The sequence below is a fragment of the Vanessa cardui genome, chromosome 12, assembly GCF_905220365.1.
Source record: "Vanessa cardui chromosome 12, ilVanCard2.1, whole genome shotgun sequence".
NCBI lineage: Eukaryota > Metazoa > Arthropoda > Insecta > Lepidoptera > Nymphalidae > Vanessa > Vanessa cardui.
Window position 1 is genome coordinate 14,355,505 of NC_061134.1, and position 21,379 is coordinate 14,376,883.

At 34.9% G+C, this 21,379-nt stretch overlaps 2 protein-coding genes and 1 non-coding gene across 4 annotated transcripts; 1 reads left to right on the top strand and 2 right to left on the bottom strand.

Annotated features, from left to right (window-relative positions):
• Positions 1 to 702: 702 nt before the first annotated feature.
• LOC124534204 lies at positions 703 to 5,664 on the bottom strand. Its single transcript, XM_047109914.1, has 6 exons — positions 5,532 to 5,664; positions 4,998 to 5,179; positions 4,676 to 4,811; positions 2,474 to 2,571; positions 2,094 to 2,255; positions 703 to 804 (listed from the first exon to the last, which is right to left on the bottom strand). Exons 1-6 carry the CDS (start codon positions 5,662 to 5,664, stop codon positions 703 to 705), a joined length of 813 nt encoding a protein of 270 aa, XP_046965870.1.
• Positions 1,137 to 1,241, bottom strand: LOC124534513. The gene has a single exon (XR_006966744.1). It is a non-coding gene; the product is annotated as a U6 spliceosomal RNA (small nuclear RNA).
• Positions 5,665 to 13,879: 8,215 nt separating the features above from the next.
• Positions 13,880 to 20,858, top strand: LOC124534372. Of its 2 annotated transcripts, XM_047110176.1 has the most exons (8): positions 13,880 to 14,482; positions 14,861 to 14,990; positions 15,430 to 15,585; positions 17,224 to 17,337; positions 17,454 to 17,630; positions 18,115 to 18,215; positions 18,750 to 18,911; positions 20,760 to 20,839. In XM_047110176.1, the coding sequence occupies exons 2-8, from the start codon at positions 14,903 to 14,905 to the stop codon at positions 20,802 to 20,804; spliced, it is 843 nt and encodes a 280-aa protein (XP_046966132.1). In that variant the 5' UTR covers positions 13,880 to 14,482; positions 14,861 to 14,902; the 3' UTR covers positions 20,805 to 20,839. The 2 variants fall into 2 exon arrangements, with proteins under 2 accessions (XP_046966132.1, XP_046966131.1); XM_047110175.1 differs by lacking the exon at positions 13,880 to 14,482 and having other exon boundaries at positions 14,651 to 14,990; positions 20,760 to 20,858.
• The last annotated feature ends 521 nt before the right edge of the window (positions 20,859 to 21,379 follow it).

Genomic DNA, 21,379 nt, shown 5'->3' on the forward strand with positions numbered 1-21,379 from the left:
AATCTCGATTAAATTAGACATATGTAGGTTTCCTCGCGATGTTTTCCTTCACTGCCAAGCACGAGATGAATTATAAACACAAATTAAGCACATATAAATGCTTGAATGAGTTTTAACCCGAAACTTGCCGGGTTCCAACCACTGGGCCATCTCAGCTCTGATCAAAGTACAACTAAAATGTTTTGCCTCCATTGGAAGCAAAGCTATCGCTCATTCGCCCGTACATACATAGCATACAAAGAATAACTGTCTGGATGTATAAGGTTGTATCTGTACATACACACTCGGTAGATTCTAACACTACATCTGATAAGCGTATGCTGTAAATAAATACTCACTCGAATTTTTCAAGTTTTATTTGTTATGTACGTTTTTCATATTAAGAACATACATATACATACACTTCATGCATGCATGCTCGCGTTTTAAGGGTCATTCTTGGAGTTTCAGTTTGCTAATACAAAATTTCATCATTTTACATTTGTAATGTTAGTATTAAACGGTTATTGTAAAATAAAACATCACATCCATAGGCTTACATAAGGGTGGGAAATCAAAATCAGAACGTCACGCAAATCATTTAATGTTCACATCAACTTAAAGTGCTTATATGACGAATTAAAATTGTGCGAGTTTATACGTTTTATCAAAAGCATTATTTGTAGTGTCAATTGATGGTATTGCTTTAGGTAAATATGATAACTAAGCGAATGATTTCTTGTTATTAATTGCAAGCGTAGGTTGGCTCATTTCAGGCCCGTATGTCAATATTATAACAAGATACGTCACGAGACTGCCAAAGATCTGTAAATAATGAAATGGAGATGTATTAGTTTACGCTCGCCGATGATGAATCAATGATGAAGTTAGTTAGTACATGTTATTTAACATAGAGATAGATAAATTGAAATAAAGTCTGAATGCTACCAGATGTTACGCGTCAGAGATAACGAAAACCCGTTTACAAGCCAGGTGTCGTTTTAATTCATCAAATCGTAGTATTTAATCGCAATAGTAAACACAACCTCAATCGAAGACATTCGAACGTTGAATCAAAGTGTAACTTTGTTCATTTAGTACAAGTTTAGGTCAAAAATACAGGAATCGAACCCGCGACATTTGTTAGGTCGGACAAAAAAAATAAGCAACGCTTCACGATTTTGCGTGTCCTTGTGCAGGGGCCATACTAATCTTCTCAGTATCGTTCCAATTTTTAGTATATGTACTGCCGAAGCGAGTACATCTGAATTCTCCCGCTTCGAACCAGTTTGAAGTCGAATTCAGATTTTATTTCAATCAGTGGCTTTTTACGTGCAGCGATTTAATCACACATTTGGTTTAGCTTAACCCGACCTCCAGATTCGGAGATGTTGACCACTTGCAATGCATTTCCTGTTCCGTATAATCTTGTCAGATAATCTCCTTCTGTGATCATGTTTATCGGCTAAACAGAATCGGGAAAAGGCCGAAGGTTTCACTAGGGAAGACGGAAATTTTGTATCGGCTGTGTCGCAGTCCTAATACGCTGTCATTTTTGAATTTTCCTCAGGCTATGGACGTGTGATGCTAGGCGTTTTCTCATTCAGGAAACGCCTAGGCTTTGGGGTGGGCTGTGGTGTGGTGGTGGTGGTGAAATATTGAAATAATCTCTCTTTTCGTCTCGCATTTTTAATTTGGACGGATACTTATTGTTTAAATATTGACAAAAATATCCAGAGTTTCAATTTTTTTATAAAACAGAAGAAAAAAGATTTTTATTGAAACTTTTTTTTTTAAAATAAATTATTGAATTTGCATTTTTGACGAATTTTGAAATAAGCTAAAAATGTGATAAAATGGTACATTTTTGTTCCATATATATGGGGGCTAAAATTGTTGCAAAAAGTCACTTCTATCAACTCCTAACGGGAATATGTCGAATTACCAATAACCCTGTATATATTGTCTTTGGTTATTATATAGATAGATAGATAGTTGATATTATTACTGTCATCTAAGTTCAATGTACAGAAATAATATGTTTGTTTTTATCTAAGTGTCCTCACTTCAAGATTTTAGTATAACTTTGCCATTACTGAAAAAATAGTTGAAACCTTAACAACCAGCGGCCTGGCCAAAGTGCACAATCTCAGCGGCGAATACGTCGTTTTGTTCAGCAGCAGCAGACGCAGGAACGTCTCCAGCTCGTTGCTGACTTCCTCGTTCTCACGTCTTTGACATTTTAGATAATTGATATTCAAATGTGTCCGATCCATCTGTTTTAAAAATAGTAATAAGGAAATGAAATAATATGACCTCTACCATCGGTTCTTAAATAAACATTGCATTAAAAATAAACATTATATTATAAATAAACTTAATATTATCTCTAATTAGAAATACCGTAAAATACTAATGCAAATTGATTATGATGATGAATTAGCCACAGAACTTAATGGAATCCTCATGAAACTATAAAAAGTAGTTGGATTACCTGCACATGTGTCTGATGAAATGGTTCCGTACAAAGTATCAATGCGATTACGTCTATGATACTACGAGTGATGAAAGGTAAAAGCAGGTAATATTTACCTGAAAAATAATACAAAACGTTACATGTAAGTTATAAAGGTAATCAACGGTCGCAAAATAAATTCTACATAATTGAATATGGGTATGAGATTGAACATTGGTAACGCAATTTTTGGAGAAAGATAAATATAATATGAATCCTGCGACTACGAGTATCTTTAAGCCTTCGTGGATCGATCCCATTTCTATAGATGGCTTGACGATACTATACGTATCACGACACAAACAAAATCAACCAGTTTTTGTTTAGAGCTACACTATCTCATTAAATACTATTTTTATCTGCTCGGTATAAAGTTGACGACTATCGTCAACTTTGAAACAAAAATGTAAGATAAGTTGAATCAAGATCGCATAAAGTTGAACTGAACTAGAAAATGAGTCTGAAGTGAATCATCGTTTAATAGTTCATGGCCTGGCATCGCAAATGTTATAAGAATTTCAAAGTGATGACTTTCATCGGTCGCTGTGATCAAATTCAAAAATTGGAATATTACCTTCAAAACCTGAAATCCCAAGTATAACTTTATAACAGCTACCTTCCAAGTGCACCATATGATATAAAAACATCAAAATTATCAGGAGTCCTTCTTTGTTCGTGATCGCTCTCACTATTTCACATATATCGAAATAATTCAAAGCCAACTGACGAATCGTTAATGCAGCGTTTGCATCTAATAAATCTGGAAAAACAACTAATTTTGATAACACTAATAAATTGAATCCAAGATGAAGAATGAAAATTATGTAGTTCTAATAGGGTTTAAACCTATAATCGTTCAAATTCACGTGTTCTAACTGCTTGTCCATCACAAAATATATATCGCTGATGAGAACCAAGTTGTGCAATCAACATTACCTTGGTTAGATTTGACTTCCGGCTTGATAGCTACATCAAAAGTGCTGCCTCAAATAGCCTTAACCTAATATGACTCTTGATATGATTTTTTGTGGTACCATTCCTTACATCGCCAATGTTTCAGTTACATTGGCTCACACACCCTTCAAACCGGAACAACAATACTGAGTAGTATATCTGATGAGTGACTGGGGCCTACCCAGTACATATTAAACATTCATAAAGTGTGATTCTATCATTTAAATATCGCAATGTACTAGTTAACATAAAAAGGTCTAATTGTTATTCACAATTCACAATTACTTGAACATAGATTGTCAAAAATATAATTATTTCAATTTGACGTATTATCTTACCAACATCACATTTATCTTTGGCGCCTGTGCTACATTCATTTGATTTCTTGTTAGATTTCACAGTATTTATTTTAAAGTCGCTTATATTTTCCCACACAACTCTCGGGATAGTGGGCTTTGTGTCCGGCGTGCCTAAAAGAAGTTGCCTTTAAGGAAATTATTTATTTTTGGATGAAGATTTACTTCATTACAGAGTCATTCATAACGAGGTACTGAATGCATTCCTAAAATTAAATTTTGTGTATTGTGGTCGAGGTAGCAAAACCTCTCAAATACCTGGCTGCTATACTGACCAGGGATTTAGCAGTTTTATAAAGAAGAAGATACTTAAAATTTACTTTCGACGAAGTATACTTTAAGCAAGACTATGTGTTGATAAGTGTAATAGGTATACTCGTATACTCATATCGCTTATTATGCATAGTGTATTGAAATTGGTGTACACATAAAGCCTTCGAGCAGATACTGACAGATTGAATATTTCTTCGGGATCAGATCTTCCAAGTTTACGTTGATCATTTCCAATGTCAACAGCACTCTTGCAGCTAATGTTATTAATTGCAATTCCAAAACCATTGTTATCAGGTATTCTAGTAGATTAAGTAGTGGAAAGAAAATATCTGAAATGTTGAAGAAAGAAACAAGGATTTCCGTTAGTTGAAATACCACAAACAGCTGTGAAAATATGTCAAAAATTCCATGTCCATGATTTTGAGTTATTTAACAATATTATTGATATTCCATCAAACCGTCACTTGATTACAACCTACGCAGGATTTTATTTTGAAGATAAATTTGACATAAAGAATACATGCTATCTCTTTCTAGCACGTTGGAAATTGAATCGTTTCGTTGCATCTACACTCGTATTAAAGCTTTGGATACTTACAGCTATGATCTGTGACGATAACGTGTATCATGAGTGAGAGCCGTAAGAGGAATGACGTTGTGACGTATGTCCATCCTATGAAGTACAATCTCCGATTGACCGATGTTTTGCGGCGAAGATGAACATTCAAGTCGATCTGAAACAATACCAAACATCTAATACAACTTTTACTTTCACTCATAAATTTATATTGTGTCTTTATGATGTGTAATGAAATCAATGTTAATCAACAATTATAATAAAGTATTTTGCACATAACTCATACAAAAGAAGCGATACCGAGACACGTCTGCGTTACAGTTCAACGATGCATGAGGATTACCTGCTCGAGTTGTTTCAGGATCTCACTTATGCGCGTAATTCTGCCCGCCGCGGTGAACGTCCCCGTGAGAACTATTATGGCAGTCAGCACTCGAGAAGCGACGTGAGTTATATCCAAGGTCAGATCCAGACGTTCATGTTTAAAGAATGTGTTAAAAATCGCACTAATGGGCGACACTATACCTGCAATGTTATTTACAGTAAACGCATTGATGCAAATGATGAGGCGTTATAGATGAAATCAAGGAAAAGATATCGTATTTTCCTCTTCAGAAAATAGTGAAGCTTGTAAAATGAGTTGAAATGGTAATACTGTAGCTCTCAGAGCCTAGAATAACATCACATCGCAATGCTATAGCGATACATCGTTGGTTTCAACTCTCCATATTCACTTATTTGCTCTTAATGAATCTTAGTTAGTACTTAGTGCTTCAAAGCAGGTGGTGCTATTTACGTTCAATAATAATTGAAAACTAATCTCTGTTAATAAACATTTTGATTTAATATAATTAATTATAAAATAACTTTTTCTTACAGACGCATGTCAATACAACTTTTCCACAGATGTCGATAACTCGAGATACTCGGTATTTTGAGCCGTGCACATAGGGCGCTATCCCAATTAAGCGCGACAGTTGCAGCACTAAGCCCACTGAATTGCATTTCATGGCTGAAATCTATGAATGAACATCGTTAATACCGTTCCATATTTAAATTTAAAAAAAAAAAACCCTGACTTTCGCCAGTCCATCTGAAGTCACATATGTTAGTTTCCGAATTTTATATTTTAGCCCGTCATTAAGCAAGTGTAACCCTACCATTTAGAATAAACATTTCTGACTTTGACATTGATGCGCCTGCACTTGCGCCACCGGATGTTCGTTGCCGCTGTACAATTTTATGTCGTTTCTGAGATATCTCTGTATGTTCAGGAAAAGAGTAATAAAACTCTTTGCTGGTTTTGAATCAACTAAACTATTTATTTCAACTATTCACATACATTCATTCCCTAAACAGAATACATTCACTAACTTAGTAATGACAACAGATAGCGCTTAAAAATAATTAATATACGCGATTCAAATCCGTTATAGCTAGTTTTATTTCAATGTGTAATCGCGAAAATTTAAGACAACATTATACATTTATTAAATTCTGAACATTCTGGTACTTCCATGTACACGGTTTCTTTTAAAACTCCATTTAGAAATGCTGTTGGAACATCAAGATGCTTCATACATAAATCTAATTGAACACTTAAAGCTAATAACAATCTAAATGTAGAATATCTTAAAACTGGCAAAAAGTCTCATCAAAGTCAATACCTTTTTTCTGGGTAAAACCTTTGGCCACAAGCCTGGCCCTGTAGCGCACCTCACCATCACTGTTAAGTTCCTTTTTAAACACCTACTTAGCTTTGACCACAGTTTTGTCTTTTGGCCTATCCACTAGCTCCCAAGTGTCATCATCACTAAAAGATTTTAACTCTTCCCTTATTGCACGCTGCCATTGTTCTTTTTCCGAACTATTTAACACATCACTAGTAGTCAGCTCTTCACCCACTATTTCCACACACATGCTTGCAACATTATAATAGTCTGGTTTGCGTCTCACACGTTTTTCAGGCAAATTAGTGTCACATTGTGTGGGGAGGAGATCCAGGTCATCTGGTGATAAAGTATCCCAGTAACTATCATCAGTTTCATCCGAAGATTCATTCGGTATGAATGTCTCATCCATCGGGTTGTCACTGGTATCCTGTTCCTCACTTACAGAGTCGTGATCCTCTTCTGCTTCTTCAGGTGGTCTGCGACAACCATCACCATTGATGAGATCAATGGTGATCGTTGTCGCTGAGCTGTCATCTGTGTTCTTCATGACCACGACATCTCTGGCTGTAATAACATCTCGTGCTGCTGGATCATATAAGCGATAGCCCTTGATATTCTCAGAATATCCAACTAGGAACATTTTCTTCGCTTTCTTGTCCCATTTCTTGTTACCTATACCTGCAGCTGGTACACGATTTAGTATGTACACTGTCGTATGTACGGCCTCTGCCCACAGGTTCTTCAGAAATTGGGCATCAAATAGGAGACAGCGAGCTTTTTCAACTATGCATCTGTTATATCATTGACCTAATCCATTCTGCTCCGGGGTGTAACTATTTGTTTTTTGATGTACTATGCCACACTGTCTTAAGTAGTTCTCCATTCCTTGGAACAGAATTCACCTCCATTATCAGACCTTAGGATTTTAATCCGTTTTGATTGTTGAGTCTCCACAAACTGTTTATATTGTTTAAAATATTTGAAGGTTTCATTCTTCTCTCGTAGAAAATAGACAGTGCACATCCTGCTAAAGTCATCGACAAACAATACGAAGTATCTAGCTTTACCTAGTGACAGGATCTCTATTGGTCCACATAAGTCTGTATGGACCAAATCCAGGACTCCACTAGTCTTGGTTGCACTGTGAGGAAATGGAAGTCTTGTTTGTTTTCCTTCACAGCAAACTGTGCAACTATTCTTGCTGATGTCACACTTGTCACTGAAGCTAACACCTTCAACTGCTCCATTCTTCAATTTCTGCATATCAGTGGCATTTAAATGTGCAAGTCGCCTGTGTCATGTTGAGCTTGATACATTCACTGATTCTGCAAATGTTACCTCAGTTTTCACATGTAATTTGTATACATCATTTTTCAATGCTGCTACACCATTACATTCATTCTGTGAGTTATATATTGAACATCCATTTTTGTGAAATTCTACTCTATTCAAACTCAAACTCAAATTCCTTTATTAAATATAGAAGCATTACACTTACTTATTGATTGTCAAATAAACACTACCACCGGTTCGGAAAAAGGAACACCCTGACCTGATAAGAACCGGCGAAAGAAACTCAGCGGGTCTTTTTTTTTTGGAGGCGATCGTTTCATTCCCATGGTGTGCTATCAAACATAAACTCGCTAATTGTATACTAACCTTTTGCACATAAGCGTTCCTTAACATTTTTTTTAAATTTGGCAACAGAAGCATTTTGAACGCTTTCCGGGATCCTGTTGTAGAAGCGTATACATTGCCCCACAAAAGAGTTACTGACTCTATGCAGTCGAGTAACAGAAGTAACAAGATTGTGTTTGTTCCTTGTACCAATGTTATGAGAATCACATTTTCTCATAAAAACATTAATATTTTTCCGTACATACAAAACATTACAAAATATGTATTGAGAAGCAACAGTCAATATCTTAATTTCTTTAAATCTATACCTTAATGATTCCTTGGCTCCTAGGTTATAGATTGCGCGAATAGTCCTCTTCTGCAGCACAAATATAGTTTGGATAGCGGCTGCGTTACCCCAAAGCATAATACCGTAGGACATTATACTGTGAAAGTAACTAAAATATCAGTAAATAATCTAATTTTTTTATGCCGCAGAACTCAGTCTACCCGCCAATCCTTTTATATGGGGGAGCCACTGTAACTTGGCATCAAGAGTAAGGCCAAGAAATTCAGTTGTTTCAACTGGATCCATCGATTCCCCATTGATAAGTACATCGGGTTTTACATTTTGCACATTTGGTGTGCTAAATTTTACAATTTTAGTTTTTTATTATTCAGTCGAAGATTATTTACGCTAAACCCATGTACTATATCGGACATAGCATTGTTTACATCGTCATACCGAACCTGTTTCCTATTAATTTTAAAAACCAAAGAGGTATCATATATTGCCGTTGGCAATAATTCTACTCTACTACTACTACTACTAGAAAATTGGTCGTCAGGTTAGGTACATACAAAACATTGTTAACGTTTATGTTGTGTTAAAATGTCCAGTCTGTTTGCACTTATAAGAACGAATTATTTTATTTCTCACCGAAGCACCATTATTGCCGCCATCACTGACATTGGCAATTGACGGATTCGTTCTGTTTCCGTGCATTCTGTTGCCGCTGCCGCCATATTTATGACTTTGAAAATGCTTTTTCGCAATAAATGCACCTTCCGGTTTCACTTCTATACTCGTATCCAATAATTTTGTTTTAATAGCGTCCGCGCTCATGTTGATACCTGAATGTTCTATTGCCATTATCATAGGCTCAAATTTCTCAGGTAACCCGGCTAAAATTAATGATGCGATCCACTGGTCATTTATTTCGAAACCAGTCCCTTGCAGTTTCTGTGCGGTTTCCATAAGCTGGCTTACATAGCTGGTCATCGAATCGCAGTCTTCTAGGCGTATACTGATGAGGTTTCTAAGCAAACTGATTCTACGTGAATATCCAGAATTGTCGAACATATTCTTTAAGGATCTCCATAATTCATACGTCGTTGCACATTGCTTGATATGGACATATAAAGAAGTGTCGATTGTTAACACTAGTTTTGCTTTTGCCTTCATATCGTTTGCTTTCTGAATCTATATGAAGGCAAAAGCAAAGTCGAGCTACGAGCCGTTTCTGCTAATGGCGCCTTGATAGCGTCCGCCATGCCTTCTAGTACAGTAGTAGTAGTAGTACTAGTACATTTTCCGCCGCGAAGCACTTCGGGATATTTGCTAAATAGTTCGTCGACATTTTTATACTAACTGCACAGATAGATCACTCAAAACTTTTTTTTTTTTTGCGAACGCTGGGCCCATAACCTAATAAAACGCTTTGCTGGTTTTGAATCAACTAAACTATTTATTTCAATCATTCACATACATTCATTCTCTAAACGGAATACATTCACTAACTTAGGAATGACAACAGATAGCGCTGCTAGACATATGTAATTTTGTTACAATTATTTAACAAAGAGTATCAGTTAAAATAAAACGCGTTGAAAGATCTTAAGTGCGAAGTATTTAAACACGAGCGATAAATGAAGAAGGGTACCCAAAATTTGAAATAGGCAGCATTTGTACTGCAATAAAGAGAGGGGTGTTTCTTTAACTTTCTCTGCTTATTATTGTTATGGGTAGCATCATGTAACAAATTATGACAAATTCGTCGAAATAGTTATACAGTATCATTTTATTTAATTAGTTATAAAATTAGTAACCTTATTTATCTTAACTTAGTTAGTAAGTCTGTTTCATAATCTGAGCATATTAGTAATGATTCTGATAACAAACCTCGTCCACAAGTTAGCTGTAGAAGCGGTTTATCGAGCGGCGCTTAGCGTGAACGCGAGTACATTAGTTCGTTTGTTCGTAACGCGCCTCGCGGTACATTACGATACAGATCTTGGAGTTAATGGACTCCGATGAATCCGTAAAATCAAACTCATATAATGATACATTAGGTTAGGTTATAATGTATACTGCTTTTTAAAGGACAAAGTGATTGATATTGGTAGTTTAATTTTAGTTACATGGATATATTTCCAATTAAATTATTACTAATCAATACTGTTATTTACATTGTTTCTTAGATTCTTTAGCTGAAATAATAGAACATAAATTGATAATGAATGTTCGTCTTCTTGTTACTTCCAGGAAACAGCTCTCCTAATTCGACTTGATATTGCGACCACATCGCCCAGCTGACTACAGACTGTGGATTTGCCTACAGATGGCTCTCATAAGAGTAACGTCGTCGTTTGCTTTCCTTAAACATTTCATTACAGCGTAACTGGTTTTATTTAGAATAATAAAATAAATAGAACAAATGACAATGTAGAATAACTTTTAACACAGCTAAGTGTTCCATTATAGTTTAACGATTACACCCTTGAAGTCGGATAATATCTATTACCAGTCGCAACGCTTAGACAAGCTCCGGAGACTCGTTTCATTTGCACTTTCTTCATTAATGAAAGCGACTCAATTTACAATAAAGACTTCTCAATCCGTTCACATATGATTCTGCATCGTTATCGCGTCGCCATCGCATCGCTTGACAATAACAGTGTCTACAGTCCATTAACTAATTACAAGACAACACGTAATAGGAAAAGTGTAACTATATTCTAATTAATGTATATTAATAAAATCAAGATCCACTGTTGTTGGAGCAGCTGATGAAATGAGCTTCAATACAACGCTTATAGTGGGACTGCTAAAATGAGACAGCGCCGTTTAGTAATAAATCAGTCAATAAATAAAAGTCCCTTAACTTGCCACCAACACTAATTTTAAAAATGTCTTTTGATATACAACTAGAGACAATTACCTCAGTTTTCAATTATACGTATAAAGTACTACGTTAAATTGGTAATTTTTTGTTCGTCACAATCGACTGAAATACTTTAAGAAACAGGAATTTCATCGGAGGTTCATAGATACGATCTGCTGTATGCGGCGTGTGCTTAAGTCACTCGTATAAGCACCATTACGCTAAGTAGTTTATCATTACGCTAAGTTGTTTACGGTCTGCGGTCCATTAATCTTTGATACTTCACACCGACGCTTATGTTATCTATGCAAATATTAATCGGACCTCAATATTTACTGTGTTAGATAGATAGGCAGGTGCCTTCTCTACGCCGGTGTCGTATCGATCCATGACCTCTCATGGCTTGGTCTCCAATACAGTTGATCTTCATTCGCTGCAACTGACGTTCAAAGCGTGCTGTAGAGAGTGGGTACCAATCTTCTCCAAGTTACTGGAGGAGCACAGCAGTGGAAAGGCTGCGGATGCGTTATATCGACACAATCGCGTAGTCTATCCGATCCGCGCGGGTAATGACGCTGTCGCTGCGGTTATAGTGGGTAAGAATCCTAAAAACTAGAAGGCTTACTAAAAGGTTTACTAAAAGGCTTAGTAAACCATTATAGGGGGGTACTCGGTCTGATTTGTAAACCCGCAGATGTCTACCATCGGGAACAATCCCTTCCTAGAAAAGAGTGAGTAACGCTGGTTTTCTAGTGTGGGGAAACACGTCAAGGGATATTCCCCATTTGCATTACAACAACAACAAACAACAACAACAGCCTGTAAATTCCCACTGCTGGGCTAAAGGCCTCCTCTCCCTTTGAGGAGAAGGTTTGGAACATATTCCACCACGCTGTTCCAATGCAGGTTGGTGGAATACACATGTGGCAGAATTTCTATAAAATTAGTCACATGCAGGTTTCCTCACGATGTTTTCCTTCACCGCTGAGCACGAGATGAATTATAAAGACAAATTAAGCACATATATATAGTGGTGCTTGCCTAGGTTTGAACCCGCAATCATCGGTTAAGATGCACGCGTTCTAACCACTGGGCCATCTCGACTCTTTTGCATTACAATTCGCTTAAATATAAGGAACTTATTGAAATAATCGACATATGTTCTATGCAGACAATTAGTCTCTTGTTATATTTAAGAGGAGCTTAGTTATTTATGTGAGTTATGTCACCGCGTTTTCTGCCAACCTGACTCTCCACTGAAGTTTATATTCGATTCATGGCATCGTTTAACTATAGTTCTTTATTATGTAATTTAAAAGTCAATTATCTGAACTGAAACAATTGTGTCGCTGGTGGTAGAGCTTTGTGTAAACCTATTTATATAAAGATGCCACTCGTTCACCAGCTGATTATTTTCCAACAAACAACAGTACTTTGCTATTCTTATGCGGAGTAATGCAGAAGTATGTTATATATCACGTTACATACATTAATTATTTTACTACTTAATAAAAATTTAAAGTCATAGACGATATAGCGGCCACATAAACTTTTTCGGAACAAAAGGTACCCAAGCAAAAAATGTTTTTGTAGTTTTAATAAATGTAATCACCAACGGTAAGTAAGTCCTATTTACTTTTTAGATCGATGGGGTGAAAGCTTTCCCATCATACCTTACCAAGTATTTTCAGTTTTACCTTTGAACATTTCAAAAACGAGAGGTGTTGTTGGACCCCCGGTAGGGACAAATTTGGTATCGAAAATATATTAAATAACAGACGATATACGGTTAATTAACGACGTTTGATAACAGTAAACATAATTGACAACATTTTTATTGCTAATCCCGTATAAATTAACAACCAATAATAAAAAACAAGTTGAAATCATTTATATAAACCGGATACAATAGAAAGAGAAAGAGAGAGGAAAAAAGAGGAAAGAACAGCTAAATAAAGTATAAGCCTTCTAAGTTCTCCCAAATAAGCCTCGTAAGAGCGTCGTTCCAATAATTACTAAATAAGAAGTTCAATTACATACACAAAGTTTTATCTATTCAGCAAATTATAGTGAACGGCAACACTAATAGAGCCCTAACAATAGCCCCAAGCTCATAATCAAGAGATCAATATCACTTCACATTCAAATCTAATATAGATCGTAAATAACTCGTGACTCATTTTACCAGAACCTATCAGTAGTAACTTATCAGTAAGAGAAGGCTGTATTATAAATCATATTTATTGTTAAGTAGAAAAAAGAACGATAAAAGTCAAAGAAGTTGTGTGGTGATTAATAACAATTTCGGCTTTATTATTGTCAGTTGTATATTTGTTTCTGTTTTTAATAGTTTACAGTTTCAAGAATAATGGATACTGATGCAATGTATTTGACTTTGCGACTGTCTCGCTTATTCGGAATTGCTCCGTTTGTCCACGAAACTAAATATCACGTTTCACGATCACTTGATATTTGTGGAAAAATTGTAGTCTGTGTTATTTGTAAGATGTTTTTCATTATTCTGTCATTCTTGTCACTTGATTAAATATTTTTTTCCATTATTTAAAGAAATTGAATTCCCTTAAAGTAAATAAGGACCAAGATTGTCTAATCTTTATACATGTAACTAATTATCCTCCGTGGTCGAGTAATGTGCACACTGGTTTTCATGAGTGCCATTCCGAGGTCTTAAGGTTCGATTCCCGGTCGAGTTGATGTTAGAGACTGTCGTTACTTCTGATTTTCCATAACACATATGATTTAACTACTTACATTAGGGTCAGAGTAATGTATGTGATGTTGTACAATATATTTATCAAAGGGGGCCTTTGCCCAGGACTGGGAAATTTACATTATTGGCTATTGTTGTTGTTGCATCAACACGAAATCTCGGAAACCACAGAAACAGATTGACTTGATATTCAACACAATTATTTCCTTCCAGGTACAGATTTGTACAAAGAAAGAATTTTTGGGAATTTTTACTTTATGTAATTGTTTATACATCACATAATATAGCACGTATAACCCTTATAAGGTAGATGTGTAAATGCATAAATGATTTAACAGACCACCAACTTTGTAAGCTTTGTAAGCTACTGGTCATCACCTGATCCCAACTTATATCTTAGAAATTTTAAATTCTAGTTCCATCCGTCAGCAATCTACCAAAAATAAAATTTAAAAAAATTCTAGGTTTATGTTACTTCGGGACAGGTGTAAGCTACACGGCATCTTTGTTTACTTCAACTCTGGCACTGGACTACATAAAGAGTGTATCACATCTATCAACTATAATATTTGTCATCATTGGTACTTTGACGTCATCAGAGAGAATAAAACGTGTGGCCCTTTGGATAGGACACTCAAACCAGGTCATGACACGACTTTACTTCTATAAAAGTCAAAATATTTGTTCAATCTTGTAATATCAATATAAGCAGCTCTTTAATGTTTGTCAAAATAAATATAATTTGGAAACAAACATCTCAGACAATTTTTGAATTTGACGATCACCATGATCGAGTGGTGTGTACACCGGTTTTCGTGGTTACGCCACTTCGAAGTCCCGAGTTCGATTCCCGACCGAGTCGGTGTAGATTATCATATAGTTTTCTATGTTATCTTGGGTCTAAGTGTTTGTGGTGCCGTCGTTACTTCTGATTTTCCATAACACAAGTGCTTTAGCTACTTACATTGGCATCAGAGTAATGTATGTGATGTTGTCTCATATTATTTCATATTTATTCCAGATCAATTTAAATATTGCCTGTCTTCAAAAACCGTCAAGAAAGATGACTTACATCGTGTTCTTCTACTTTATCAGCTCGACGACGTTACGTATTATAGATTTTGCCTACCATTATCAAAAGCTTACTAATAGTATGTTACATAATTACGTTAATACTAATTATCAAGACTATAAAGATTTTAAATTATAGAGATGGATTTCATTCATCACAATCTAATCTTCATCATCGTCATCAACTGCTAGACTTTTTCCAGTATTCGAAATAGCTGTAGCAGATTTTTTAAGCCAGTCAGCTCCATTACATCAAACTTTCTAGAAATTATGTAACTAGTTTATTGATTCCCAGATGCCGTACAGAACTTACTGCATTAAGCAGAAATTCCCTTACGAAGTTTTAAGAACGTTTTAAGTTTATCTGTTCTAATAGAGATACGTCCTTCTAAAACGTCCATACCCTTCGAAAGAGTTATGGATATCTACTTTCTTCAATTTCTCTATAGATAATTTTATTTCTAATTTTGAATTTTTACGATGCCAAAAATTTGCTTTTTTTTTATAATTTGTCTTTAGTTTTAGCCATCTTCTTATACCTAACCAAAGTCATAGTATACACTATTGCCACACTCTTAGAAATACAGTTAATGGCTTTATCGGGTGCAGTCTTAGTGACTTTGAAGATGATAAATGACAAATTGGAGAAATTAAATGTTAGTGCACCTTCAACGGGTAAGTACAATCATATTTGTATGCAGTTAAAGATTCTAATTTCCGAGCCGTAATTGTTTATACCTCATTATAATTTTGGAATGGAAACGTTTTTTAAATACTGGATCATGATTATCTAAACTACCGTGGTTGTCATTACAAAACTTCACTCAAATTTATTTAAGCTAACCATCAAGTATATTTTTAGCAATAAATTTGTAAAAATCGAAATCAAATATACTAAAGTGCTTTTCCAGGCACATTTGAATCGTCAGTTAACAACTATATTAAGTGTCCTTGTTTGTTACTTCCTCATTCGAATTGTATCTCGTATCCCCCTTATTTACATCTCTTAATCTCTATAAATTAATTGATAAATAAGATAAGTCACTATAATTATAATGTAAAGAAAACTATTGATAAAATTACTAACTGTTATTTACTAAATAATTTGAATAGGACTTGGCTTCTATGAGATCTCAAAAATTTTTACGATGAAAAGGCTGCAGCGAGAGACTTGGCATGTTTTTTACATTTAATGTTTTTGGTGGGATGTTTTTTACAAATTACCTTTTATAGGATAATATACTGGGGCTCAATCAAGGGGCTTATATAGCTTCTTTCTTTTGATTGTTGAGGCGCATGTCCGTGGCTAACACCGGCTCCAAATAAAGCAATAATTATAAATTCAGTATATAATCGTAGATCGACTTTTAAGTAGTATAATATTTTTCATTTCATTTTACTCTAAAAAATATGTGTGTTGAATACGCAAATATTTTTGTTACATTTTAGTGCATATTTTTGTTTGAAGTCTCTTATTCTTTATGTTAAAATTTTTATTTATTTCCCTCACTAGAGAGCTCCGATAATAACCGCATCCGATTGTTACTAAATTCAAAGTGCTACGAAGATTAGCCAATATTAGTGGTTAAAAAATAAATGACAAAAAATGTTATTATGGGTTATAACTAACAGATAGACACATACCATCGCGGGCTTTTTTGTAGACATTTTTGAGGTGCACAACTCTGTAGTACATTATTTTGATCTATCTAGTAGGGTTCAGCCAGCGTTTACAAAGTAAGCGCAAAAAAAATAAAATTACGACATTACATGAGAACTGAACAGAACTTTTAAAACTATCAGTGTTATTTAACTATATTGTTTTTATACATAAAAACCTTTCTCTCAAATCACTCTATCTATTAAAAAAACCGCATCAAAATCCGTTGCGTAGTTTCAAAGATTAAAGCGTACAAAGGGACATAGGGACAGAAAAAGTGACTTTGTTTTATTCTATGTAAAGATTTAGACAGCCGAATATTTAGATATTTTTTTGTTTCAGCTTTTAAGGCAAAGACAGCGGCTCTTAACATTGTTTCTTGGATATGAGACGGTGACCAACGCGTCAACGCATTTAACTTCCCATATAAGGGCCCGTACTCGTTCCCAGGGAACCAATGTTAATCACAAAAATTTGAAGTTAAGGATATATTAATTTAAATAATTGTATTTAATTAAGATCTATTTTCGAACCGGTGGTAGTTTCACTTAATTGTAAAATGACGATTCAAAAGTCCTTGTAAAAGCCTACTTGAATAAAGTTTATTTTGATTTTGTGATTAAATGTTAATCCTTATATTTTTTTTATTTTAGATGAACCTGTACCTGATATTACACGAAAAACTCCCAGAGCTGCGTGGAACGAGAGAAATGCTGCTAAAAATTATACTTCGACTCATAAAACAAATGAAAATGACCTCGATTTTGGTAACTCCCTCATACCTATTAGTAAAAAATGTCTTGCAATCTTGCTGGAGCAACCTTGATCGTATTCTTTCAGACTAATGCCAGGCATTAGTAACTGAAATGAATTTTGTTTTCAGATGCATCAGAGAGTAGTACGAGTTTTCAGATACGTCAGATTGCCAAGTATTATTTGAAAATTTGCGAATTCGTTAGACAGACGACGAAAAGTGAAGAGTATATAATGATTGTGCTGCTGATTTATCACACGTTGCACTTAAAATTCAAAATATTGAAATGGGTTTCGAATGTTGGAAGTATGAACTATTTGCACTTTCTTGCTACCGTTTAATCCTTATTTATAAAGGGGATAAGATACCTGTTTAAATTTAATGGAATTCTACATCGTGATAGCTCTTGCACACATAATACATTGTGTTATGATGATGGTTCACTTTGTGGTAACTCACCGCTAAAGTCCAAACCACTTCATCAACAGTATTGGTTTAAATTCATAAGCCTGTCTATAACCGGGTTTTTAATATTATTTCACCGGGATAATTTGGACTTCTTGTATCTTCTACACTATATTATAACAATGTTAGGTATATTTTTAAGCCCAAATATTTTTTATTATTTCTAAACTAGTATATTTTTATTATTATATTGAAATCTAATCATGTTCACAAACAAGATTAGTTTTACTTTTAGAATGTGTTTGACGTTTCGTTTTGTCTTATAAAAAAATTAAAAATGTAATTCCTGAATATGCAAAATATATGAAATAATTTTATACTTCAGCAGGTAATTTGTTCTCACTAATCGTTCCTTCAATCCGTTCGATTATTCACTCCATGGCTTTGATTCTTTCCGTGGAATTCTTTCACCAGACCCACGTTCAGGTAAATAATTTGTAATTAAAGCAGTTAAGACGATGAAGAGCAGATTTAAAGCCGAAATGGCTGACAAAGCTACTAAGTTTGCACTTGCAATTTTATAACACGAACATTCACAAACTCGCTTAAAACATCAGAATCGATGAGGCTTTATCCAAAAAAGGATCATTACTGTGAAATTTTTCTTACTATTTATTTTTATCAATCGTGTGTTTAATTACACTATGTTCTGTACCAGGTATTGTTCTTATAAGTTTATAAAAGGTTTAATTAGTATTTGTGCAAAAGTCAGACTAACATTACTACTAGATTTTATATTTCCAACTGAATGTATATCAGTAGCTGATGTTTTTGAGTTTTGCCTGACGTGGTTACGTTATTTACCAAATGCTTCTCTCAGATACTTTAAATAAAAATTTCAAGGTCAAATCCATCATAGCAAAAAGTTATATAATAATGTCTTTGCTTCTTATATGTACTTGTTTTTCAAGCATTTTTTTTAAATAAATATGTGACGTCATAAATATTTAACGTTTTTAGATGGAAAGGACTTTCCTCACGATCAACTTACTGAAATGTCAAAATAGTGGAGACAAGGAAGTGTGCAACGAGTTGGATTTGTTCTTTCGTTTGCATCTGTTGAATAAAACGTCGTATTCGCCATTGGCGATATGCACTTTGGCTAGACCACTGGTCGTTAAGGTGAGACGGCAGCTACACTTTACAAACGCTTCGGGAACTTTTTACATAGCAGGAGTGCATACAGTTGCGTCACAATCTATTGATAATATTATGAATATTGACCATAATATTGATGATGTAGGACGTTTTGGCTTTCAGGTATTCTGCCTGCGTTTATTAATAATATAAATGCGAAAGTCAATTTATCTGCCTGTCTGTTATGCTTTTACCGCCAAACTATCAACCGAATTTTATGGAATTTGTAATAAAGCAAGATAGAACTGTTTTATTCCTAACACCCGATAACCAACCGCTAAAACGCTTGCGAAGCCGCAGGCAGCCATTAAAGTTATACAAATTTAATTTAATTTTATTGCTATAACTTTGAGTCGAGATGGCCCAGTGGTTAGAACGCGTGCATCTTAACCGATGATTGCGAGTTCAAATCCAGGCAAGCACCGCTGATTCATGTGCTTAATTTGTCTTTATAATTCATCTCGTGCTCAGCGGTGAAGGAAAACATCGTGAGGAAACCTGCATGTGACAAATTTCATAGAAATTCTGCCACATGTGTATTCCACCAACCCGCATTGGAACAGCGTCGTGGAATACGTTCCACACCTTCTCCTCAAAGAGAGAGGAGGCCTTTAGCCCAGCAGTTGGAATTTACAGGCTGTTGTTGTTGATGTTTGTTGTTGTGCCATAACTTTTTATTTTAAAAGGTAGAAAAGAGTGATCAGTTGAACCTTTATTCCGAACTGGTGGTAGCCTTAAAATCAACACGATTCTGTAACAATGATTCAAAAATACTTTTAAATTCCTAATTTGAATTGATTTGGATAAACAACTGCCTCGTTAGTCAAGTGGCTATATTATATATATACCACGTATAGAGGGTAAGATGTTTATTCCCTTTCCACTTCGGGTCAATTAAAAGTTTCCCTTGCCAATAAATGTCCTGTTACCACATGAAAGTAGGAAGGGTGTAAACCACATGTTTACGTACCCGAACACTGTTCAGATGTACCGGATTCGCCGTTTCCTACAACTTAAATCGTGAGGCACCAAATAATGCACCTTTGTAACTACAATCTATCCTTGTGTTTACTATATAATATACATATATTTTTTTTATGGCATAGGTGGCAAACGAGCATGAGCCTCACCTGATGGAAAGTGACTACCACCGCCCATGGACGTCTGCAACATATTTGTTATATGTTTTGGTTCACTTCTAAGATAAGTAAATCATCGGGAGGAAACCTGCATTTGTCTAATGTCATAGAGATTCTGCAATGCACATAGCATTTTGGTTGGTACCCGCATTGGAACAGAGTGGTGGAATATGTTCCAAACCTTCTCCTCAAACGGAGAGGAGGCCTTAGCCCAGCTGTGGGAAATTAAAAGGCTACTGTAAGAGAAATTGTCATTGATATCACCGAAATCTGTCAGAAATTAGAAATTACTATACTAATCAATTTTGAATATGTTTTAGTATTATGAATATTCAATCATAATAAAGCTAGATAAGCACTTTGACTTTCCAACCCTAACATTCTAAGAAGCGTTTAAGTATAACTTAGATAATCAAAGCGCTGCCAGTTCGTATCCTGAGTAATTATCATTGAAGCGGTTAATTATTTCACTCGAGCTCCTAACAGAAACATGAACGCCTTAAGAAAGATAAGTGAATAGTACTTAAAAGGGTGCAGAGGGACTATAATTATAGAAAGCCAATCCATGTTTCCTTACAAAATAATACATTTTATTCAAATTGTTTTTTATAAGCACTTTAGAATTTATATTTAAAAAGAATATTGTATACACGTGTAAAGCTAGTACTGGTTTTATGTTTTCCTATTTTTTCAGATTTTCGGCGGCATGGTGACTTATGTGGTTTTTGTCATGACCTGAAAAAGAAGATTTCATGTCATATATTAATGATAATTATGCTAAGTTAGTGTTGTGAGAGTGCTTTATATGTCAAGTTTTAATTAAAGAGTAATACGTTTTACGTAATTAAAACATCTACTTGTCCCTTTTTCTTATTGTTTTTATCAAGCTATCCTTTTTACTTGTAACGAAATGTAAAATAAACGGTCCCCGGCGCGGCACACTTTTTTCTGTTGTTTAGTATGGGTAAAACATATCTGTTTATTAGAATATCATTGTTATAAACCCAATAAATTTATCTTAATTAAATATCAGTGTTACACATGACTTTTATTATGGGACATAATTAAAAAGATAAATAGTTATTGTGGTTTATCATACCTTTATCAATCCCTACTATCAAAGTCCTACTAGACTTGTAGTGTGTATGCTACCCGAAACTATCAGTGGCTGGCTTCCTAGACGGGTAGCATACACATAATCGTAAGCGCACACAGTAATTTACGCCAAACAGTAGTGTAAATACAGGCTTAAGAGACATAAAGTAACAGCCTGTATATTTCCCACTGCTGGACTACGGCCTCCTCTCCCTTTGA

Excerpts from the sequence above, each read along its gene's own strand:
- LOC124534204 (XM_047109914.1), bottom strand. The coding sequence starts at position 5,664 with ATGAAATGCAATTCAGTGGGCTTAGTGCTGCAACTGTCGCGCTTAATT. Across the intron at positions 5,180-5,531 it reads AGTTGTATTGACATGCGTCT|GTATAGTGTCGCCCATTAGT; the intron begins GTAAGAAAAAGT and ends ATAACATTGCAG. Across the intron at positions 805-2,093 it reads CCAGGCCGCTGGTTGTTAAG|ATCTTTGGCAGTCTCGTGAC; the intron begins GTTTCAACTATT and ends CATTATTTACAG.
- LOC124534372 (XM_047110175.1), top strand. The coding sequence starts at position 14,819 with ATGTATGTGATGTTGTCTCATATTATTTCATATTTATTCCAGATCAAT. Across the intron at positions 14,991-15,429 it reads TTATCAAAAGCTTACTAATA|TTTTAGCCATCTTCTTATAC; the intron begins GTATGTTACATA and ends ATTTGTCTTTAG. Across the intron at positions 18,912-20,759 it reads CTAGACCACTGGTCGTTAAG|ATTTTCGGCGGCATGGTGAC; the intron begins GTGAGACGGCAG and ends CTATTTTTTCAG.